A 25984-nucleotide genomic window follows, 5' to 3' on the forward strand; every position below is an offset into this window, starting at 1 on the left:
ATGGAAATTTTACAAATATTAGCCACACACTAGGCCAAGATACAAACCTTAATAAATGCTGGAGAAATAATGTCTTAGATAATACAGTCATCTACATTGCCCCCCCAAAATAGAAATCAATAACAAAAAAAGATAAAGGCTCTTAAAGTAGTGGAGAGAGATGCCCTGCCTGATGGCTCAGTTGGTTTGAGCATCATCCAGGGCACCAAGAGGTTTAAGGTCTGAGTCCTGGTCTGGGCACCTACCTGGGTTTTGGAGTTTCAGGTTTGGTTCCTTGGTCCGGGGGCATATGGGAAGCAACTCATTGATGTTTCTCTCTCACATCTCTCTCTCTCTCTCAAGTGAGCTGTTTTGTTTTTATAAGTACTGGAGTGAGAGGAGGGTGGGCACGGACCATTTTCAATACAACTGCAGGCTACAGTATCATGGCAAACCAGAACCCCCTTCACCAAGAATATGAAAACCAAGTGTTGGATTTAGCTGAGTATTCAAGAATACACGACTGGTGGAATCGTGTTTGGGGCCACAGTCTGGACCCATGGTAAAAAAAAAAAAAAAAAAAAACCTCAGCACCGCTCAGATTGTAATGGGCAGAGTGACTGGCTGGTGTGCAGGATTTTTGTTTCAGAAAATTGGAAAATGTGCAGCAACCGCAGTAGGTGGTGGCAGTCTTCTTCGGATTGCTAGTCACAGCGACTATGTGCAGATCAATGAAAAAAAAGTGTAAACAAAGCAATGACAGATTAAGAAACGAGCAAATAAGGCAGAACCCAAAATCAGCAACACAACTGAAGAGGCCACAGAATTTGTCGGACAGAACGTGTGACATCCACTGGGCGCGGGAGGCTTCTTGCTAGGCCTCGCATCATCAGGTGTGAATGTCCTGCCCGTGGGAAAGGAGTGGTGGCCACAAGGCGATCTCCCAACATTACTGCTACCTGCCGCTCTAAGGCAGTGATGGCGAACCTATGACACACGTGTCAGAGGTGACACACGAACTCATTTTTGGTTGATTTTTCTTTGTTAAATGGCATTTAAATATATAAAATAAATATCAAAAATATAAATCTTTGGTTTGCTATGGTTGCAAATTTCAAAATATTTCTATATGTGACACGGCACCAGAGTTAAGTTAGGTTTTTTCAAAATGCTGACACGCCGAGCTCAAAAGGTTCGCGACCACTGCTCTAGGGCAACGAGAAACAGCTGGCAGGACAATATCAAACACAACTCAGCATTTTGCCATCTGAAGTTTGGCAAACTAGCATCTGCTGTAAAACAACCCTTGTGGTATGTGTGCAACAGTATCCTGAGCAAAGCATGGCTTTCAGTTATTTAAATCAAGGGTCCTTCATTGTGCTTTATAGTATATTGCCAATAATTAACATTTTGAATTATAGCTTCAACATTAGGGCTGACTTATTTTTAAAGATATGTTTGCGCCCTAACTGGTTTGGCTAAGTGGATAGAGCACCAGTCTGCAGACTGAAGAGTCCCAGGTTCAATTCCAGTCAAGGGCAGGTACCTTGGTTGCAGGCTCAACATGCTCAGTAGGGGGTGTGCGGGAGGCAGCTGATCAATGTTTCTCTCTCATCAATGTTTCTAACTCTCTAGCCCTCTCCCTTCCTCTATGTAAAAAATCAATAAAATATCCCGGGGAAGCCTAATTCGAGACCAAAGCGCGGGAACGATGAGCATATGCGTCCAAAGAGGAATGCAAAAACTAAAAAGACCCTCCGCATTACAAGGAGACTAGAGGGAAGTGAAAAGTCTAAAGATGAAGACATTTCAGACCATCTGCAGGCAGCTTAAAAGTTCAAAGCGATTTTCTGTAGAACTATCCCCACATCTGGGTTTCTCCCCGTCCTCTTATTCATGTGGCCGGAAGAAAAAAGTGAACCCTTATGAAGAGGTGAGCCAAGAAAAGTACTCTGATTTAGTACAGTCTGTCTTGTCATTCAGAGGCCCTGCTCAGACTCCAGAATCGTTGTTCGAGGAAGATTCTTTACTCTATGGACCTGTGAGTAAGTGTAAACCCCCAAAGCAAGATGAGGAAGCAAGAGTTCCAGGAAACTGGTTTCCTCTCTTCAATCCAGAGAGAAGCTGCAAACCAAACGCAACAAGTGCTGCGACAGTTCCTTTGAAAATCCCTTTGCAAAGGAATAAGACACCAGGTGTGACCCGGGTCCTTCAGCAGACCATGACATCAGAACAGATTTTCTATTTGGAGAGGTGGAAACAGCGGATGATTCTGGAACTGGGAGAGGATGGCTTTGCAGAATATACTTCAAACTTATTTTTACAAGGGAAACAGTTCCATGAAGCCTTGGAAAGCATACTTTCACCTCAGAGGAACTTAAAAGAGGGAGATGAAAATCTTGAGTCTGGCTGCATCGAAAGCATCCAGCATATTCTGAAAGATGTCAGTGGAGTTCAAGCTCTTGAAAGTGCTGTTCAACATGAGACCTTAAAGTATGTAGGTCTGCTGGACTGTATGGCTGAGTATCAAGGCAACCTGTGTGTGATTGATTGGAAAACATCAGAAAAACCAAAACCTCTTATCCGAAATACATTTGACAATCCACTGCAGGTTGTGGCATACATGGGTGCCATAAACCATGATGCCAACTATAGCTTTCAGGTTCGGTGTGGTTTAATTGTGGTGGCCTACAAAGATGGATCCCCTGCGCACCCACATTTCATGGACACAGAGCTGTGTTCCCAGTACTGGGCAAAGTGGCTTCTTTGACTAGAAGAATATACAAAAAAGGAAAAGAACCAGAATATTCAGAAACCAGATTAGGGGCAGGATGCTATTTGGAAGCATTCAGCACTTTCTCACAGTTTGGGAAAATATATTGCTGTTTACTGTGACCTAAGATGGAGGTCTCACAGGATCTGAGAGCTGCTTTAACACAAAGCAGAAATATTAATTTGTTAAAATTTATTGCAATAAAAAAGAAAAAGACTGAAAAGCCAGAAAAGTTTAGATATAAAAAACTGGACTTCAACATACAAAAGATCAGCCATGCTACCTCTGACTATGATTTACTTGAAAAAAGGTCAAGCAGGATTGGCAGTGTTGGTGGCTCTTGGACACCATGGAACCTCTCTGTGTCCTGGGCAGCCTGCCCAGTCTTTGAACTAAAATTGAAGGGCAATGAGGCTTGGTGTGCCAAGCATTTCCCCAGGGTTACACCAGCAGGGAAGGGGCATGGCAGTCCCAGGGTGTGTGGAGGGGGAACTCACATCAGCCAACTACTACTGCCAACAGTTTCCTAGAATTTGTTATATATATTGGGGTTCTCTATATATTTCTTTGGGAATGAAAATTTCCATTTAACATTTTTTTAATTAAATCTTTTTTGTTCAGATTATTACATTTGTTCCTCTTTTTTCCCCCCATAACTCCCCTCCTCCCCGTTCCCGCCCCACCCTCCCCCCTCACTCCCCACCCACTGTCCTCATCCATAGGTGCACGATTTTTGTCCAGTCTCTTTCCGCATCTCCCACACCCCTTTCCCCCCAAGAATAGTCAGTCCATTCCCTTTCTATGTCCCTGATTCTATTATGATCACCAGATTATTTGTTCACTTGATTCTTAGATTCACTTGTTGATAGATGCATGTTTGTTGTTCATAATTTGTATCTTTACCTTTTTTTTCTTCTTCCTCTTCTTAAAGGATACCTTTCAGCATTTCATATAATACTGGTTTGGTGGTGATGAACTCCTTTAGCTTTTCCTTATCTGTGAAGCTCTTTATCTGACCTTCCATTCTGAATGTTAGCTTTGCTGGAGAAAGTAATCTTGGTTGTAGGTTCTTGGTATTCATCACTTTGAATATTTCTTGCCATTCCCTTCTGGCCTGCAAAGTTCCTGTTGAGAAATCAGCTGACAGTCATATGGGTATTCCCTTGTAGGTAACTGGGTTTCTTTCTCTTGCTGCTTCTAAGATTCTCTCTTTGTCTTTTGCTCTTGGCATTTTAATTATGATGTGTCTTGGTGTGGTCCTCTTTGGATTCCTTTTGTTTGGGGTTCTCTGCGCTTCCTGGACCTGTAGGTCTATTTCTTTCACCAGGTAGGGGAAGTTTTCTGTCATTATTTCTTTAAATAGGTTTTCAATATGTTGCTCTCTCTCATCTTCTGGGACCCCTATAATTCTGATGTTGGTATGCTTGAAGCTGTCCCAGAGGCTCCTTACACTATCTTCGTATTTTCGGATTCTTTTTTCATTTTTCTTTTCTGGTTGGGTGTTTTTTGCTTCTTCGCATTTCGAATCTTTGACTTGATTCTTGCACTCCTCTGGTCTGCTGTTGGGTGTCTGTATAATATTCTTTATTTCAGTCAGTGTATGCTTATTTTCTAGTTGGTTCTTTATCACAACATCGAGGGTCTCATTAGATTTCTTGAGGATCTCACTACATTTATTGGCGGTCTCACCAGTCTTTTCGAGGGCCTTACTAAGTTTATCGGCAGCTTCTAGACAGTTCTTAAGAGACCTTAAAAGTGTGGTTCTGAACTCAATATCCTCCGTTGACAGTTTTGTCCTGTTTCTTTGTCTCCGCATTTTTTATGCTTTCTTGGTACACCCCCTAGTGGTCTTTGTGCGCAGTCTTGTTGCCTTTAAGCCTTGATTGATGTCGGCATTACCGGGGGTGATTTGACCTCCAGGCTAACTGGCTATGAGAGTCAGCTGTGTCTGCAGTGGGAGGGCTTCTGTGCTGGATCTCTAGGGCGGTGCTAAACTAGCGTTTTCCTGAGGCTATCCGGCAAATGGTTCTGTGTAGGGCCTGGGCGGGGCAGGTCCCCGGGGATCTACAGGGCAGGCGGAGCAAGCAGTTATGGCTGCTCTCAGTTCCTTCCCCAGGGGCTCTGCTTCTCAGAGTCCCAGCAATGGCTGCAAACCTCGGAGAGAAAGCTGCCTTCGAGTTCCGACCGAAGCCAGACAGTCCCGCTTCTCCCGTTTGAGTCTTGGTCCCCAGAGACTCACCCAGATCTGGAGCTCAGAGTCTGAAACTCCCTCCCGATTGAAAACAACAACCTCGCCCTCCGCCGCCAGCCCGCTCCGCGCGCCCACTCCGCACCTGAGTATTTCACTTCACCACTGCGCCTCCTCTGAGTCTGGGTATGATATTCTCTTTCCTCCTAGTTGTAGAATTTCCACTCAGCCAGCCTTCCTGTGGTTCTGGATGATGTCCGTTCTGTCCTTTAGTTATATCTCTGAAGTGGTTTTTCAAGGGCAGCAATCTCCGGCGTTAACCTATGCCGCCATCTTGGTTTCTCCCCCATTTAACATTTTTGAAAAAGAAATATGTGACTCCTTAGCCTCAAATAAATAATTGCTCTGGAAAAAGATGGAGAATATTCACCATATCATTGGCATTGCCCCTTGGCATACCACCAAATAACCCCAAGAAGTAATTGTAGGTATTTTAGTAGTTATATTCTGCTTTGAGTAATTGAATCATGTCCATAGAGAAAATGTATCATTTGTGGAATTTTTCACCTATGGGAAACAATACATTTTGGGGGGTGTTTGATAAGTAATAAAACTATTAGTTGTCACTGGGTTTGGGAAACAAGTAAATCCCCACTATAGCCTTGGGGAATGGGTCCATATTTTATGGAGTGGGTTAGCATTTAAGTTACAGTTACTATTTTAAAATCATAGGATACTACAATTAATTTGTTTCTTTCATTAGCCATAATTATAAATAAAATACAAAATGTGAGTAAAAAAAAAAATTGCACAGAGAAACCAAGATGGCAGCATAGGTAAACACCTGAAATTGCTGCCTCGCACAACCACTTCAAAAATACACCTAAAAGACAAAACGGACATCATCCAGAAACACAGGAAGGCTGGGTGAGTGGAAATTCTACAACTAGAAGGAAATAGAAAAGTACACTGAGACTCAGAGGAGGTGCGGAAGTAAAGTGCAGAGGTACGGAGGCTCACGTGGAAAGGGCTGGCAACTGAGGACACGATGGTTTTTTTCAATCGGGAGGGAGTCTAAACTCCTGACTGCTCTGAACTCCAGTTCCGGGTGAGTCTCTGGGGACTCAGACTCATACGAGGAGAGACTGGACTGTCTGGCATCGGTTGGAACTCGAGGGTGGCTTTCTCTCAAAGGTGCTTGCAGCAATTTCCACGGGACACTGAGACCCGGGGCCTCTTAGGGCAGGGCTGAGGAGCAGCCATAGTTGCTTGCTTCACCCTGTTGATTTCCTGAGACCCCGCCCCACCGAAGCTGTGCACAGAGGCTTTTGCATATGAATGACCTGGCCCTTTGCAATCTGAAAATTACCTAACAAACTGCAGCTGGGCCAGACAGACCCAGAACTTCCAAAAGAAGGGCCAAGACCCCACAGCAGCTTGCATTACTTCACAGCTGGGCCTCATCTGGGCACCTCCAAATCCCAAACAAAGAAGAGGAATCTGCAGATCTCTCCATAGCTCCTGCTTGGTAGCCTCAGGCAAACGCTAAATTAGCACCTCCTTAGAGATCCAAGAGCCAGTGTACCCAGTGGTCAGATTGGGACCATCCAGATTACAACTCCTCAGATCCATAAGGGACACACTCAGAAGGCAGACTCAGTGAGCACCAAAGCCCAACTGAAGCAAGTCTTGCCCCATAAGGATGTCTCCAGCATGGAAGTTCTCCCACTGCAGACACAGCTGATTCTCACAGCCAATTGGCCTTGAGGTCAATTCCTCCCAGTGATACCTAAACAATCAAGGCTTAACTACAACAAAACTGTGCACAAAGCCCACAAAGGGGTGCACCAACAGTGTCCACCTCAGGTAATTGAGGAGGGTGAGCCATTGGATCCTATAGGACACCGAGCAATAAAGCCACTCTATCAACACAGGGAAGCAGCCAAAATGCGGAGACAAAGAAACAGGTCACAAATGACAGAAATGGAGGAAAGCAAACTACAGGATTTAGAGTTCAAAACCATACTTATAAGGTTTTTCAAGAAACTTCTAGAAACCGCCGATAAATTTAGTGAAACCCTCGAGAAATCTAGTGAGAGCCTCGAGGTTATGAAAAAGGACCAACTAGAAATTAAGCATACACTGACTGAAATAAATAATATTATACAGAGTTCCCACAGCAGACTAGAGGATCACAAGAATCAAGTCAAAGATTTAAAATACAAAGAATCAAAAAACACCCAACCAGAAAAGCAAAAAGAAAAAAGAATCTAAAAATATGAAGATAGTGTAAGGAGCCTCTGGGACAACTTCAAGCGCACCAACATCCAAATTGTAGGGGTGCCAGGAGAAGAGAGAGAGCAAGATATTGAAAACCTATTTGAAGAAATAATGACAGAAAACTTCCCCTACCTGGTGAAAGAAATAGACTTACAAGTGCAGGAAGTGCAGAGAACCCCAAACAAGAGGAATCCAAAGAGGACCACACCAAGACACACCATAATTAAAATGCCCAGGGCAAAAGACAAAGAAAGAATCTTAAAATCAGCAAGAGAAAAACAGTCAGTTACCTACAAGGGATTACCCATACGACTGTCAGCTGATTTATCAACAGAAACTTTGCAGGCCCGCTATCTCAAAAAACAAGAAAAAATGGTAGTAAATCATCTAACTCTACAACTCAAAGAATTAGAAAGAGAGCAACAAGAAAACCCCAGAGTGAGCAGAAGGAAGGAGATAATAAAGATTAGAGCAGAAATAAACGACATAGAGACCAAAAAAACAATACAGAAAATCAATGAAACCAAGAGCTGGTTCTTTGAAAGGATAAACAAGATTGACAAACCTCTAGCCAGACTCACCAAGAAGCAGAGAGAGAGGACCCAAATAAATAAAATCAGAAATGATAGAGGCGAAATAACAACAGACCCCACAGAAATACAAATGATTGTTAAAAAATACTATGGACAGCTCTACTCCAACAAACTAGACAACCTGGAGGAAATGGACATATTCCTAGAACAATACAACATTCCAAAACTCAATCAGGAAGAATCTAAAAATCTCAACAGGCCAATAACTATGGAAGAAATTGAAGCAGTCATCAAAAAGCTTCCATCAAACAAAAGCCCGGGACCAGACGGCTTCACAGGGGAGTTTTACCAAACATTCAAGGAAGAACTAAAACCTATCCTCCTCAGACTACTACAAAAAATTCAAGAGGAAGGAACACTTCCAAGCTCATTCTATGAAGCCAGCATCACCCTAATACCAAAACCAGGTAAAGACAACACAATGAAAGAGAATTACAGGCCAATATCCCTCATGAACATAGATGCCAAAATCCTCAACAAAATCTTAGCAAATCGGATCCAGCAGTACATCAGAAAGATCATACACCATGACCAAGTAGGATTTATCTCAGGGATGCAAGGATGGTACAATATCCGCAAATCAATAAACGTGATACATCACATAAACAAATTGAAAGAAAAAAACCACATGGTCATATCAATTGATGCAGAAAAAGCATTTGACAAAATCCAACACCCATTTTTGATAAAAACTCTCAGCAAGGCGGGAGTAGAAGGATCATACCTCAACATAATAAAAGCCATATATGACAGGCCCACAGCCAACATCATACTCAACAGACAAAAACTAACACCATTTCCCCTAAGAACAGGAACAAGACAGGGATGCCCACTCTCACCACTCCTGTTCAACATAGTACTGGAAGTGTTAGCCATTGCAATTCGGCAAGAAGAAGAAATAAAAGGCATCCAAATTGAAAAAGAGGAAGTAAAACTGTCCTTATTTGCAGACGACATGATATTATACATACAAAACCCTAGAGATTCCATCAAAAAGCTACTAGACTTAATACATGAATTTGGCAATGTAGCAGGATACAAAATTAACCCCAAGAAATCTGAGGCATTTCTATACACCAATAGTGAACTTTCAGAAAGAGAGATTATAAAAACAATCCCGTTTACCATTGCACCAAAAAAATTAAGCTACCTAGGAATAAACTTAACTAAAGAGGTAAAAGACCTCTACTCAGAAAACTACAGGACGTTGAAAAAAGATATAGAGGAAGACATAAACAGATGGAAGAACATACCGTGTTCATGGATTGGTAGAATCAACATCATTAAAATGTCCATACTACCCAAAGCAATCTATAAATTCAACGCACTTCCCATTAAAATACCAACGGCATACTTCAGAGATCTAGAACGAACTTTCCAAAAATTCATCTGGAATAAAAGAAGACCCCGAATAGCTGCAGCAATCCTGAAAAAGAACAAAGTAGGTGGGATCTCAATACCAGATATCAAGTTGTATTACAAAGCCACTGTTCTCAAAACTGCCTGGTACTGGCACAAGAATAGGCATATAGATCAATGGAATAGAATAGAGAGCCCAGAAATCGGCCCGAACCAATATGCTCAATTAATATTTGACAAAGGAGGCAAGAACATACAATGGAGCCAAGATAGTCTCTTCAATAAATGGTGTTGGGAAAATTGGACAGATATATGCAAGAAAATGAAACTAGACCACCAACTTACACCATACACAAAAATAAACTCAAAATGGATAAAGGACTTAAATGTACGACAGGATACCATAAAAATTCTAGAAGAATCCAAAGGCAAGAAAATCTCAGACATATGCCGAAGCAATTTCTTCACTGATACAGCTCCTAGGGCACTTGAAACTAAAGAAAAAATGAACAAATGGGACTACATCAAAATAAAAAGCTTCTGCACAGCAAAAGAAACCATCAACAAAACAACGAGAAAACCCACTGTGTGGGAAAACATATTTGCCAATGACATATCTGATAAGGGCCTAATCTCCAAAATTTATAGGGAACTCATACAACTTAACAAAAGAAAGATAAACAATCCAATCAAAAAATGGGCAAAGGACCTAAATAGACACCTTTCAAAAGAGGACATCCAGAAAGCCAAGAGACATATGAAAACATGCTCAAAGTCACTAATCATCCGAGAGATGCAAATCAAAACAGCAATGAGGTACCATCTCACACCTGTCAGACTGGCTATCATCAACAAATCAACAAACGACAAGTGCTGGAGAGGATGTGGAGAAAAAGGAACACTTGTGCACTGCTGGTGGGAATGCAGACTGGTCCAGCCACTATGGAAGACAGTATGGAGTTTCCTTAAAAAACTGAAAATGGAACTCCCATTTGACCCTGTGATCCCACTCCTAGGAATATATCCCAAGAAACCAGAAACACCAATCAGAAAGGATATATGCACCCCTATGTTCATAGCAGCACAATTCACCATAGCTAAGATCTGGAAACAGCCTAAGTGCCCATCAGTAGATGAATGGATTAGAAAACTGTGGTACATCTACATGATGGAATACTATGCTGCTGTAAAAAGGAAGGAACTCTTACCATTTGCAACGTCATGGATGGAACTGGAGAGCATTATGCTAAGTGAAATAAGCCAGTCAATAAAGGTAAAATACCACATGATCTCACTCATTCGTGGATAATAAAGACCATCATAAACTTATGAACAATAATAGATACAGAGGCAGAGCTGCCTCAAGCAGATTGTCAAACTGCAGTGGGAAGACCAGGGCGGGGGGGGGCCAGGAGGGAAGGTAAGAGATCAACCGAAGGACTTGTATGCATACATATAAGCATAACCAAAGGACATAAGACACTGCGTGGTAGGGGAGGCCAGGGGATTGTCAAGGGCGGGGTGGGGGGAGGACACATATGTAATACCCTTTGTAATACTTTAAGCAATAAAATAAATAAAATTAAAAAAATTAAAAGAAAAGAAAAGAAAAAAGTAAGAAATTTTTGTGTGTCAAATTCATGAAAAAATGGAGGCATTGTCCCAAATTGGAGGAACTTTAGAAAGAACAAAAACTAAATACAATATGGGAGACTGGCTAGCATTCTAGAATAGAAAAGGACACTAGAGAAGAACTGGTGAAATCTGAATAAAGTCTGCAGTTTATTAATAATGTTGTGCCAATGTTAAGCTCTTGGTTTCAATCATTGTACTGGTTAGGCCAGCACAAAATCTCTCTGTGCTATCTGCAACACCAGTCAAGGCTCCAAATGTTTGATTTTTTTAAAGACTTTTCAAATATCTTCCATGTCTCATCCTCCTCTGTATCTTTCCACTGCATGAAAGCTTTTAGTCAGACAACGAAAAGGATTCCCAAACCCCTTACCATCATCCCTCATTAATTACTCCAAACTACAACTCTTCTGTGTCGTGTACATGGACCATCCTTCACTACGCTCCTCACTCATAACTTTCCCCTGAAATCCCTTCAGGGGACGATGGCCTGTAGACAGGATGCAACAGGGACTTCTGTAACCTCTTAGAACCCCCCAGCTTGTACTAGGTCAACCTCTAATTTCATTTTCAGCTTTAGGGAGCGGTCACACAGAGATAGGTGGGCAAGGCGTAAGACACCCCCACACCAAGTCTTCACCTTTCAACATGTGAATATGTGTGTGAATTTTTCAAAATCTCCACTTTTACCATAAGCTTGCCCTGGGCTCCTAAGCAAAAGAAACTGCAATGGGCAATAGTAAGGATTTCTGGAATCCTCTAAAATCTGCCACAAACACCAACCCTTCAGTGTATGCATTTTTTGTATGTTGTACATTTTTCTAATGTCCCCCTTTTCAATTGCTTTTCCTTTGGTTTCACTGCAGCAAGCCGGTCTCCAGTCAGACAAAAACTGAACTTTACAATCTTTAAATTGAAGTACAACATACATGAAATAAAATGTATCTTCAAAGTGTAATGCTTGAGGAATTTTTACATCTCTATGCACCCCTATAACAATTACCCAGATTAAGATATAAAACATGTTCAACCCCCAGAAAGTTTCCTTATGCCCCTTCCCAGTCAACCCCCACAAAGTAACTACAATTTGGCCTTTAATCACCTTAGATTCACTTTGTTCTTCAACACCATGTAAATGGAATTAAACAGTATGTTTTCTCTTTAATCTGGCCAAGGACATTTGAAAGTCCTTAAAATTCCAGTCCCCATAAGACTCCAGACTTCTTTATGTTTATTTTTAAATATTTTTCATTTTTTAATTACAACTGAGATACAATATTATATTAGTTTCAGGTGTGCAATATAATGATTAAACATTTATATAACTTGTGAGGTGATCACCTGAGTAAGTCTAGTACCCACTTGGCACTATACATAGTTGTTGTAACATTATTGACTATATCCCCTCCCATCTGGCAACCCTCAAAAAGTCCTCTGTATCTATGAGTTTGTTTCTGTTTTCTTTATTTGTTTTATATTTTAGATTCCATATGCATGGTATAGTCTTTCTCTGACTCTCTTCATTTAGCAGTAGAGGACCGGTGCATGGATTCGTGCACCAGTGGGGTCCCTCAGCCTGGCCTGCACCCTCTCGCAATCTGGCAGTCTGACATCCCCCGAGGGATGTAGCAATGTCAAAGTGGCAGGCGGCTGGGGAGGAGCCTGAGCCAAGGCCTGGCACCATCCGGCAGCTGCACTCCTCAGTTTCTGGCTAGTGGCACTCCCACTGTGGGAGCGCACTGACCACCAGGGGGCAGCTCCTGCGTTGAGCGTCTGCCTCCTGGTGGTCAGTGTGTGTCATAGCAACCCGTCAAGCCATCAACCAGTTGTAACAGTTGTTTAAGCATTTATATATATACTAGGGGCCCGGTGCACAAAATTCGTGCACTGGGTGTGGTGGGGGGGAGTGTACCTCAGCCCAGCCTGCCCCCTCTCACATACTGGGAGCCCTCAGGCGTTGACCCCCATCACCCTCCAATCGCAGGATCGGCCCCTTGCCCAGGCCTGACGCCTCTGGCCTAGGCGTCTGGCCCGGGCAGCGGGGACCCGCAGCTGCAGCGGCCCCACGATCGTGGGCTTCCCTTTAGACCCAGGCAAGGGACCCCTACCTCCTGGGACTGCCAGCTTCGACCGTGCCCAGCTCCCATCGCTGGCTCCACCCCTACTTCCTGCTCTCACTGGCCAGGGCGGAAAAGGCACCTGATTCTCCGATCATGGCTGGAGGGCAGGGCAAAGGCGGCCCCAGGGCCACCTTTGCCCTGCCCCCCAGCTCTTAGCTCCCCCCTGGGTTTCCGATCACTGTCAGTGGCAGGGGGCTTATTCCTGTTTTCCCTTTCGCCTCCCTGCATTGTGCCTACATATGCAAATTAACCACCATCTTGTTGGCAGTTAACTGCCAATCTTAGTTGGCAGTTAATTTGCATATAGCCCTGATTAGCCAATGAAAAGGGTAGCTCGTACGCCAATTACCATTTTTCTCTTTTATTAGTGTTGATAGATAATACCCTCTAGGTTTATCCATCTTGTCGTAAATGGCAAATTTTCGTTCCTTTTTTAGGGCTGAGTAGTATTCCATCGGATACTGGGATATGAAGCACATCTTTATTCAGTCATCTATTGATGGACACTTAGGTTGCTTCCATATCTTGGTACTGTAAGCAGTGCTGCAATGAACATGGGGATATACCGTATATGAGACTCCAGACATAGAAGCAGACCAGCCTCTGACCATATTCAATTCACTCATCCAGCCAGTTACTCAATGAGAATTTATTGATTCTCTACAGTGTGTCAGGCATTGTTCTAGGCACTGGAGATATAGTTGTGAACAAAACTGACAAAAACTTCCACTCTTACCAAACAGAGTATAAAAACATAAACAAATATAAGCTAATTTCAGATATTAATAATTACTATGAAGGAAAAATTAGGTTGGGTAAGGGTGGAAGAGGGGGCTGGTCGTTTAGATAAATTTGTCTGGAGAGGTATTATTGAACTGAAGCCTAACTGATGTGAGGGGTACTATGGTCTGAATGTGTCCCCCCAAAATTCACATGAATTCTAGCCCCCAAAGGTTACTAGATGGAGTCACATCTTTTTGCCTACTGCAGACACAAACATACAAATACACTTCATTAAAGTCTGGGTGTTCTCTCCATAAACATAGTTTTCAAAGCTACTGGCACACGTGGCAAGTATATGCTACAACAGTCTTCACACATTCTTAGCTGTAAAAATCTTTTCTCAAATTTTCCTATGTGCAAGACTAATACATAAAGTAGAAAAGAGAATTGCTCATCTCTCTCTAGGTAAAGCACAGAAGCGCTCTAGACCCTCAAAGACCCTTCACTTTCACTCATGAGGAGAATCTCTGGCCATGCAACATACATATCAGTCCTCAGTCCTGCACATACAACAGTCCTGCACACACAACAGGGACCTGATGACACAAAGGTGACCAGAGTAGAACCAATCACTGATCACAGAGGGCTCTCATCCCAGCTCCTTCATTACAGGCATCCAGGAAAACCAATAATAAATGGATTTCTTGTAACAAAGGCAAAGACCAGATTTACATAACAGAAAGACAGTAAAGGCAGAGAGGAAAAACACAACTTGGGGTCTATAAACTTAGTTTCCTTATCTTGAGTGGGCTGCTGATGAGCTGGCAGATATTAGAGACTCATTAGTATTCTGCCCTTGGACAGTTGGATGGACCATCAATAAAAACAAACTGAATTCTTTATGGATTACCCAGAACATCTTTTAATTTATTTTTAATATATTATTAATAATTTCAGAAGGAAGGGAGGAAGAGATAGCAACATCAAAGATGAGAGAGAATGGCTGCCTCCTGCACACCCCGCACTGAGGATCAAGCCGGCTACCCAGGTATGTGCCCTGACCGGGAATTGAGCCAGGGCATGACCTCCTGGTTCATAGGTTGATGCTCAACCACTGAGCCACATGGACCAGGCGAACATCTTTTAACTGTGAAGTGTATGCAAGGCTCTCTCTATATATAATAGCTGTCTCACCTTAGAGGCTTCAGCATTCCCCTTATCAGAATTCTTCATTGCTCCTCCCACAAGACATACATATTGTCATTCTTTTCTCTTTTTTTTTAAATATATTTTATTGAGTTTTTACAGAGAGGAAGGGAGAGAGATAGAGAGTTAGAAACATCGATGGGAGAGAAACATCGATCAGCTGCCTCCTGCACACCTCCCACTGGGGATGTGCCCGCAACCCAGGTACATGCCCTTGACCGGAATCGAACCTGGGACCCCTCAGTCCGCAGGCCGACGCTCCATCCACTGAGCCAAACCGGTTTCGGCCATTCTTTTCTAATTTTGTAACTTCAAAGAGCAAGAAAACTGATACATTACCCTGGGCGGGTGACACAGTCAGAGTGTTGTCCCCTACACCAAAAGGTGGTGGATTTGATTCCCAGTTAAGGTTTCTGGTGCAATCCCCAGTCAGGGTATGTATGGGAATAGATTTCTTTCTCTCTCTCTCTCTCTCTCTCTCTCTCTCTCTCTCTCTCTGTCACTCCCCCTGCCCCTCCGTGTCTCTCTGAAATAATTTTTTTTAAAGAAAGAAAGGTGATATACTGTGGTGTAAATTTTTATTGCTTTGACTAGTAATGAGAGGACACATGTGTTTATCGTCTGCATTTCTACTTTTTTTATTTTATTGATTTTTTTACAGAGAGGAAGGGAGAGGGATAGAGAGTTAGAAACATCGATGGGAGAGAAACATCGATCAGCTGCCTCCTGCACACCTCCCACTAGGGATGTGCCGGCAACCAAGGTACATGGCCTTGACCGGAATTGAACCTGGGACCTTCCAGTCCGCAGGCCAATGCTCTATCCACTGAGCCAAACCGGTTAGAGCTGCATTTCTACTTTTATTAGTTGTGGATCACCTCCTTGGTCCATGTACCTACTCTATATTTCAGAATTTTTCTCATTGCTTCTATACTACAATGAAGAAGCTTACCCTTATTTTGTGTGTTGAGTAAAGAGATTCTCATGATGTGTTTGCTTTAGAATTTGGATATTTTTAAACATGAAATCATTTCATAGAAGTCAAAATCTTTCTAATCTTCCTTTTATGAGTTGTCCAATTATCTCTAGTTATATAAACCATCTTCTCTGTACATACTTTTTGACCCAACAATTGCACTTGGGAAAAAAAAAGTGCCAAGATGGAAACACAAGGATATTCATTTCAACAATGCTTATAAAGGTAAAGTAAATAATCATATGTCCATTGTGGAGCAGAACAGCATGCGTAGGTTATCAGTCCCAGGGAAGGACTTCAACTATCTGGAGGACCGCAAAGACCATCACTGTAACAACCCCAGGAGTAGAAGGCCAAATACTTCTAGCCATTGTGTCTTGGTTTCAGAGTCACCAAGGAAAACACAATCTAGTCAAGCACTGGATGAAGCAACACTTTACTTACACAGACAAGAGGCAGATCAAGATCAGCTTCAAAAATGCCCATTGTCCCCTGTGGACAACAGGTGTCTCCTAGTAGCCAATGCAGGGCAATTCACCTATGGTTCACATCTCTTGTGTCATATGGAAAGATCACATTCCCTCCCCATGGGGACAGTTATAGCAGTGGGGTTTGCCAGGCACCATATGATAAACATCCTCAAGCAGAACGAAGGTGCACTCACAGGTGTGTTGAGCTTAAACAGCAAAAGGTGTTCCAATCCAAGATTAGAAGCCCAGAACAGGCTTTGTGTGAGCTTTTTATCTCTTGGTGAGGAAGTGTTCAAGAATCTTTCTTCTGTGGCCAAGCAGGGTTGGAAAGACTCCACACAAAAGACAGCCTTTCCATCTATTTGGGAATGGTATATCACAGAATAAGATGCTATGCAATTAATAAAAAGTTAAAATAAAAATTTAGACATAATAATTTCTAGTGAAATATTTGTGTTACAAAACTACCTTCTGAAAATATTTGGACAAACATGACAGAAGACTCCATCCTTCTTATCAGGATGTAAATAAATTGGTACTTTTTTTTTTTGAGAAAATAAGTAATGTCTTTATTTTTTTTTATTGCTTAAAGTATTACAAAGGGTATTACATATGTGTCTTTTTTTCCCCTCCCCCGCCCTTGACTATCCCCTGGCCTCCCCCACCCCCCAGCGTCCCATGTCCATTGGTTATGCATATATGCATGCATACAGGTCCTTCGGCTTATCTCTTATACCCCTCCCTCCTTTACTTCAATAAAAAAAAATTCAGAACTTGAGAAGGACATTACTAAAAAAATGTTTCAATGAAGTCTCCTTCATTTTCTACTTAGTATAATATCAAGTAAAGTTGGATGTTAACTGCACAATTTTCTTAGTTCTCTGCTGCTGGGGTTTCTTCCTTTGGTCTCAAGGATCTGAGCATTGGAGGGTCCCTCCCAGTATAAGAGGGGTATGCAAAACAGATTCCTCATTAAAGAGAAAGATGACCACTCCACTGCTCACAACAGACAAGTTATCAAGAGTCTCTTGTTAACCACTGAAGTAAGTGACTTCAATGACCCCTAATTACAATTACAAATTTTCCTTCCTCATTTTGGCTGAGGGAGGAGGAGGATAGTAGCATAGACACTCTGGAAAAGAGTTTGGCAGATTCTTATAAAGTTAAACATACACTTATCAAATGACCCAGCAATCCCCCTGGTAAGTATTTACACAAGACAAATGAAAACACCTCTTGAAAGAAACTCTGAAAGATGGTCGTATAGGAGTTTCTAGTACTTGTCCCCTCCCAAAAATATAATTTGAAAAACTAACCATACACAAAAACCAGTATACTGATGTTTATAGCAACTTTATTTTTTAATTTAATTTTAGAGAGAGAGGAAGATAGAGGGAGAAAGAGAGAGAAACATTAATATGAAAGCAAAACATCAACCAGTTGACTCCTGCACAACCCCTACTGGTGATCAACCCAGCAATCTGGGTATGTGTCCTCACTAGGAATTGAACCAGCAACCTTGCAGTACATGGATAATGCTTAACCCACTCCAGCCAGGGTGCAACTTTATTTTTAATTGCCAAAAACCATACCCAATCCAAATGTCCTTCAATTGGTGAATGGACTTCAATATATCTATATAATAGAATACTACTCAGCAATAAAAAAAGAAATGAAGTACTGATACATGTTATGAAATGGATACAGTATGCTATGTGAAAAAATCCAGACTCAAAAGCTATGGAGGGGTCTCTCTTTTCCGCGTCCAGCGCAGAAAGTGGTCCGGTTCTTAGAGTAGAGGCTGCTGGGGATTTGAGAAGTGAAAGAATGAGACAGAACACAAAGATGGAAGAAAAAAGCTTGGACCAGGTGGGACCGCTGTCCTCTTCTAACAAGGAGACAGGGACAGGGACAGGGACCCAGCACCAGAACCACATGTTTATTTTATACCTCCAATACCAGGAAGTAACGTCAGTTCTGGGCAGGCCTAGCTGGTGGGCATGAGAGCAGTTCAAGAAGTCAAGCAGGAACCCGAGGGCGTGGCTTCACCTCAGGGCCCCTCCCACAGGTTGGGGCGCTAGGTGTCCCTTGGCCACTAGGCCAGGGATTGGGGTCAAAACTGACTTGCCAGTCAGAAGGAGGAGACACCTAATCATTCCTGGTGCTTGGCTGGATTTACAATCATAAAGCCAACTCCCCAACACCTGAGCAAAGATGAAAGTCAAGCTGAGAACACTTCTGCCTTTTTGGTAAGATGTGTATCCAGGACATGGCTCTGCCTATCGCCCTGAATTCAGCTGACAATTATTAGAGAAAATGCCCATGTGCCTTCCCAGGGGCCTCTACAAAAAGCTTCATACAATATGCTTCCTCTATATAAAATTACAGAGAAGGAAAAATAATAGGAGCAGAAAATGGATGTGTGGTTGCCTCGGATTGGGAGTAAGAAGAGAATTTGACTACGAAGGGTGTGGAAGACAGAATTTTGGGGAGTGATATAACTGCTGTCTATCTTGATTGTGATGGTAATTACATGGCTTTATGCATTTGCCAAAACTCATAAAACTGCATGCCAAAAAATGGATTTCACTGTATGTCAATTTAAAAATAAATTTTAAATTACATATGTGGCATACTCTATTTTCCTATTAAATAATAGCTGCTCTAGAAGAAATATAATGAAGAAGCCCATATGTATCATGTTTTCTCAGAACAGAGAATAATATATAAAAATTAGTGGCCCGGTGCATGAAATTCGTGCACATTAAAAGGGGATTAATTAGAGGAAATATTTTAATATTGCTATTTGCCCTTCTTCTATAATAGAAGTGTCAGAGATGAAAGAAAATTAATAAAATGTATGTGAAAATCTTCTTCCTGTCAGTCTGGGGCACACCACAGGACCCAGAGTCAAGTCCCCGCCTACCCACGTGTGCCTCAAAATCGTGCGAGACCCAGACTCGGCCAGCCCCATCCCATTGGGCTAGAACAAGACCTGGCTGGTCCCACCCTTGTCAAGCACTGCTGGGTGGGGACACAGCCTCAAATCCCCTGGCCTGGCGCTGGGCGGGGACACAGCCTGAGGTCCCCCATCAAGCCCCGCTGGGCTGGGGGAACAGGCTGAAATCTGCTGTCAAGCCCCATCAGGTGGGGGGTGCAGCCTCAGGTCCCCAGTCAAATCCCACTGGGTTGAGGGGCATGGCATGAGGTCTCCCAGCCCAGCACTGGGGAGAAGGATGCACCTTGAGTTCCCCGTCAATCCCCGCCAGGCAGTTAGTGCAGCCTCAAGTCCCCTGGCCCGGTGCCAGGGCGGGGGGCACAGCCTGAGGTCCCCCATCAAGCCCCAGTGGGCGGGGAGCACACTTTGAGGTCTCCTGTCAAGCCCAGCCAGGCAGGTGGTGTGGCCTCAGGTCCCCTGACCTGGCGCTGGGGCAGGGGGCATAGTCTCAGGTGCCCTGTCAAGATCCACCGGGTGGAGGGCACAGCCTGAGGTCCCCCAGCCTGGCACCAGGATGGGGTGAATGGTCTGAGGTCCCCTGTCAAGCCCAATATTGGGGGTTTGGGGGGGTGCAGGCTCAGGTCCCTGCTGATTGCTCATTAAGGCTCATTAGAGAAACTCGGCCTCTGCTGTGGGCACAGCCATCTTGTGTTACAGAAACCCCGCCCCCGCCCCTTTCCTCCGCTGTGGGCACCACCATCTTTGTGGTGGAGTGACAGTCAATTTGCATATTCCCTCTTTATTATATAGGATTCTACAGATACCATACTTTTATTTCCTCCATTTTTCATATGTTATAGAAATTAAATATAGGCAAAGAAATGCCTCAGGGCTTATAGTAGATTGCCCTAGGAATGTTACTGTAAGTTTTATTGTTGGGAAGCACGAAAGACTTGGCTGGAAAGTTTGTAAAAAAAGACATTCTGAGGAAAAGGAAGTGTGCGGAAGGCAGCCTGCCCTGTTTATCAGAAATCCAACTTAGGCAGTGCCCCTAATTATTCCTTGACCTTTCCAAACAAGCCTGTGAACGTGCAGACCCCTGGATGTTTACTGGAATCCTTATACTTAATCTTTAGGTGTCCTTGCTTAAAAGACACTACAAACACATGTGTCTTCCCAATATTACTTACCCTTCTGATTGTATCTTAAAGATAAACTTTATCTCAAACTGCTGCTACAATAAAAGCCTAATGAGGCAGGCAATCAAGGCCCTATGGTTCCTTTAGCCAGGCAGTCCTTTAGCCCTCGTTTTCACAGCAAATGTTGTGTCAGAGTAATCCATTCATCTGGCGCTCAGGGTCTGCTGGTTAGCCCTGGCATTTTATAAAACTCATATTCTTTCAGATAAAGAAATACAATTACATAGTGAATAGATTTACCTAAACACCAAAACTGCATGTTTACATTTTCCAATTATATAAAATTTACCCATTCACTCACTCATTCATTCATTCATTCATTATTTACTGTGTATCCATTCTGTTCCAGGCAGTGGAGAATTGACAATGAATAAGATACTACATTCTAATAAGAGGGTCAGGAGGAAGAAAATTCATGAAAATTAATCCATAAACAAAAGCTTGCAATAGAATGAGAGGATGGCCAGAAAATACCTCTTTGAAGAAACTCTGAAAGTTGGTGATATAGGAATTTTCAAAACATGTCCCTTCCCAGAAATATCAATTTGAACAACTAACCACAGACAAAAATATCTTCACAAGACCAAAGATTCAAAGTGAGAGGTTACAGCACCTGTGTGGGGCAGAGAAATAAGAAAAGATGCGGAGATGGAAGATGGTGGCGATATAGACAGACGCGTCCCAGGTCGTGTCCCGGAGCAAATGGAGTGAGCAGCTGAAACTAGTAACACTCACACCGAATTAGTGAAATTGCTCAGCTGGTGAGAGAGTTTGCAGCCGGGAAGAGCAGAACTCCCCTGGAAAGGTAAAAAAAAACAGGGATTTGGGCAGGAAAGTTTGCCAGACCTCTGAGCCCAGAGAGTCGGAGGGAGACCGAGTGGCAGACAGCCGCGTCCCTTGGGACAGGCACAGCCCCTGACGGGGGGAAAGGAGAACCGCGGGATTCCTGGTGCCACCGGGGGAATTGAGATCTGGGTTCTGTGATCACGGAGGACTGAGCCTAAAGGGGGCAGCTTGAAGAGCTGACCTGACCATGCAGTCCCGGTAAGAGAAGAAGCTTACAGAAACCAAGCCTTCCCCATTTCCGCAGCCGGCGTTTGTTTGTTGGTTTTCACTGAATCCTGTTCATGGGACATTTCGGATACAGACACTCACCTGTGCTGAAGAGAGGGAGAGTGTGCGGAGGAGTGGAATCTGGGGAGAGACTGGGGAGAGAGGGGGAGCCGGGAGAGGTGGCAGTGAATTGAGTGCTGAGACACCCCTGAGCCCAGGACTGGGGCAGCCATTCTCTCCGAAGAGTGAGACTCCTCCCGCCAGCCCCCAGGCAAGGAGCACAGCCACACCCAGATTCCACCCTGAACGAGATCAAGGATTAAGATAACATGATCAGTCCCTGGGAGTTAACAGGGTCTGGCCTATAGAGGGATTTTCAATCCCAGCAACAACATAGCGCCGGTAACTAACTATTACGCAGTCAGCTCTGGGCAGTGAACTTCCACTGGACAGAGAGGCCCTATAGCATCAGAGGCCAACCCCAGAACACTGCCACCCAGAGGCTGACCCACAAACTGACTCTTTGCTAAACACAAAATAAGGCAGTCTGGGAAATAAATGCGGCATGCTTTAAAATAAGGACTGTGGTTTACAACACAGAGGAACAGTATATCGCAGGGAAACTCAACACTCTCCTGAATGCCTGGAAGGTCTAAGGCGAGCCACACTGAAGAATAGAAGAAACGAAGGACCTTCACTACTGCAATTTTTTTTTCTTTTTTCACTTTTTAACTAAGAAACCAATTTTTTTTCTTTTTTTTCTGTTGTTTTTTCTTTTCTTTTCTTCTTTTTCCATCACCTGATTTTACCCTTTTAATTACTACCTTCTTATTTTTAACCAGTATTATTACTGCTACCATTTTACCATTTTTTAAAGTGCCATTTTATTTTCTCTTTATTTTATTTTGGGATTAGTGTTCTCCATTCTATTTTCATCGTTATATTATTGGTTGTTTCTAGTTTGCATTCATATCCAGGGAGCTGTTGCTGGAATTTGTTGGGATTAATGGCTGTTCTATAGGAGTATTCTCCTCATATAAAAAGTCTCTTCCCCTCTTCCACTTCATTCTCTCTTTTCGCTCTTTTTTTTTCTTTTCTTTTCTCGCTTTTATTTTCCTCCCTCCTTTTTCCCAATTTCATTTTTCCACTCCTTTTTTTGGTCCCTACTTTTCTTTTCTTTTTTCTCTTTTATCTTTTTCTCTTCCTTCTTCCTTATCCCCTAATTCTCTTAATTCAGGTGGTCACCTTTATTTGGGGTTATTAATATCGTGAATATATTTGTGTATAGTGCCTGGTACGTGGTGCCTTGTTGTGTTGTATTTTGTGCCTTTAAATCAACGCAGCAGATCCAAGCAACAGCAACCTCCTGAGCACCACATCCTCTGCTGAGGAACAGCAGCTGTACGTGAAATCTCGCCCCACCAGCCAGAAGAGCCACCACAGCTGTGAACAGCACCCACCAGAGGAGCTGCTGCCAACTGAAGAGCAGCTGCTACTGCAACCGCCCGAAGAGCAACCACAGACCAAGGAGTCACTGCCACCAAGGGAGCAACCACTGAACGACTCAACGTCTAGATATGTCAGTGAGATCAAACATGGGTAGACAAAGAAACCCCCAAAGGAAAGAGAAGGAGGACTCTCCAGAAAAGCAGCTAAGTAATACAGAAGCATGCAACATGACAGATAAAGAATTCAGAATAAGGGTCCTAGAGTGCATAAACCGGATGGAGGAAAAAATCGACAACCTCTGCAAGAAGCAAGAAGAAACAGATGAAAAAATCGATAACATATGGAAGAAGCTAGAAGAAACAGATGAAAAAATTAACAACCTAAGTAAGACCCAAGAAGAAATGAAGAGTGATATAGCTGCAATTAAAAACTCCATTGAAAGTATCAACAGTAGACTAGGAGAAGCGGAGGACCGAATTAGTGAATTAGAAGACAAGGAAGCAAAACACACCCAAAATGTACTGCAATTGGAGAAAAAAATTAAAAGACAGGAGGAGAGCCTAAGGGAGCTTTGGGACAACATAAAACGAAACAACATACGAATAATAGGAGTACCAGAACAACAGAAGGATGAACAAGGATTAGAAAACCTATTAGAAGAAATAATATCAGAAAACTTCCCTGAGGTGGGGAAGAAAAAAGTCACACAAGCCCAGAGAGTCCCAAACAAGGTGAACCCGAAAAGACCCACACCAAGACACATCATAATTACCGTGGCAAATGTTCAGGACAAAGAGAGAATCTTACAGGCTGCAAGAGAGAGACGGAAAGTTACATACAAGGGATCTCCCATTAGACTGTCAAATGATTTCTCAACAGAAACACATCAGGCCAGAAAAGAATGGACTGAAATTTACAAAGTGATGCAAAGCAAAGGACTGAATCCAAGAATACTCTATCCAGCAAGGCTATCATTCAAACTTGAAGGGGAAATAAGAAGCTTCACAGACAAAAAAAGGCTAAGGGAGTTTGTCACCACCAAGCCAGCAATGCAAGGAATGCTAAAGGGACTGGTATAAAAATAAGAAATAAAAAGCTCAGAAAGAAAACAGCCACACAAAAAAAGAAATGGCTACAAACAAGTACCTTTCAATAATGACTTTAAACGTAAACGGACTAAATGCTCCAAACAAAAGACATCGAGTGGCTGAATGGATAAAAAAACATGACCCATACATCTGCTGTCTACAAGAAACCCACCTCATTAGAAGGGACTCACACAGACTGAAAGTGAAAGGATGGAAAAATATCTTTCAGGCAAATGGAAAGGAAAAGAAAGCTGGGGTAGCAATACTTATATCGGACAAAATAGACCTCAAAGTGAAGGCCATAAGAAGAGATAAGGAAGGCCACTTCATAATACTAAAGGGATCAATACAACAAGAAGATATAACCCTAGTAAACATATATGCACCCAATGTAGGAGCACCCAAATTCATAAAAAAAAACTCCTGGAAGATATCAAAGGAGAGATCGACAACAATACAATCATAGTAGGAGACTTTAATACACCACTGACAGCACTGGATAAACCCTCTAAACAAACAATCAGCAAAGATACAGCAATCCTAAATGACTCACTAGATCAGATGGACTTAATAGACATCTTCAGAATACTTCACCCCAAAGCCAGGGAATACACATTCTACTCAAATGCTCATAAGACATATTCAAAAATAGACCATATATTGGGTCACAAGCAAAGTATCCCCAAATTCAAGAAGATTGAAATCATAAAAAGCGTCTTCGCAGACCACGATGGCATAATATTAGAAATAAACTACAATAAAAACAACCCAAAATACTCAAACACCTGGAAGCTGAATAGCATACTATTAAATATTGATTGGGTTACCAATGAGATCAAAGAAGAAATTAAAAACATCCTGGAAACTAATGACAATGAAAACACAACAATCCAAAACCTATGGGACACAATGAAAGCAGTCCTGAGAGGGAATTTTATAGCTCTACAGGCCTATCTCAAAAAACAAGAAAAAATGGTAGTAAATCATCTAACTCTACAACTCAAAGAATTAGAAAGAGAGCAACAAGAAAACCCCAGAGTGAGCAGAAGGAAGGAGATAATAAAGATTAGAGCAGAAATAAATGACATAGAGACCAAAAAAACAATACAGAAAATCAATGAAACCAAGAGCTGGTTCTTTGAAAGGATAAACAAGATTGACAAACCTCTAGCCAGACTCACCAAGAAGCAGAGAGAGAGGACCCAAATAAATAAAATCAGAAATGATAGAGGCGAAATAACAACAGACCCCACAGAAATACAAATGATTGTTAAAAAATACTATGGACAGCTCTACTCCAACAAACTAGACAACCTGGAGGAAATGGACAAATTCCTAGAAAAATACAACATTCCAACACTCAATCAGGAAGAATCTAAAAATCTCAACAGGCCAATAACTATGGAAGAAATGGAAGCAGTCATCAAAAAGCTTCCATCAAACAAAAGCCCGGGACCAGACGGCTTCATAGGGGAGTTTTACCAAACATTCAAGGAAGAACTAAAACCTATCCTCCTCAGACTACTACAAAAAATTCAAGAGGAAGGAACACTTCCAAGCTCATTCTATGAAGCCAGCATCACCCTAATACCAAAACCAGGTAAAGACAACACAATGAAAGAGAATTACAGGCCAATATCCCTCATGAACATAGATGCCAAAATCCTCAACAAAATCTTAGCAAATCGGATCCAGCAGTACATCAGAAAGATCATACACCATGACCAAGTAGGATTTATCCCAGGGATGCAAGGATGGTACAATATCCGCAAATCAATAAACGTGATACATCACATAAACAAATTGAAAGAAAAAAACCACATGGTCATATCAATTGATGCAGAAAAAGCATTTGACAAAATTCAACACCCATTTTTGATAAAAACTCTCAGCAAGGTGGGAGTAGAAGGATCATACCTCAACATAATAAAAGCCATATATGACAGGCCCACAGCCAG

The 25984-nt window shown here is 42.5% G+C and overlaps 1 protein-coding gene and 1 pseudogene across 1 annotated transcript; both read left to right on the forward strand.

The window, feature by feature from the left end:
* The first annotated feature begins 425 nt into the window (after positions 1-425).
* LOC132217182 (FUN14 domain-containing protein 1-like) lies at positions 426-958 on the forward strand (annotated as a pseudogene).
* A 733-nt stretch (positions 959-1691) lies between these two features.
* Positions 1692-3331, forward strand: LOC132216862 (mitochondrial genome maintenance exonuclease 1-like). Its single transcript, XM_059666473.1, has one exon. It carries the CDS (start codon positions 1778-1780, stop codon positions 2747-2749), a length of 972 nt encoding a protein of 323 aa, XP_059522456.1. The 5' UTR covers positions 1692-1777; the 3' UTR covers positions 2750-3331.
* The last annotated feature ends 22653 nt before the right edge of the window (positions 3332-25984 follow it).

Source organism: Myotis daubentonii, chromosome 15 (genome assembly GCF_963259705.1).
Source record: "Myotis daubentonii chromosome 15, mMyoDau2.1, whole genome shotgun sequence".
Classification (NCBI taxonomy): Eukaryota; Metazoa; Chordata; class Mammalia; order Chiroptera; family Vespertilionidae; genus Myotis; species Myotis daubentonii.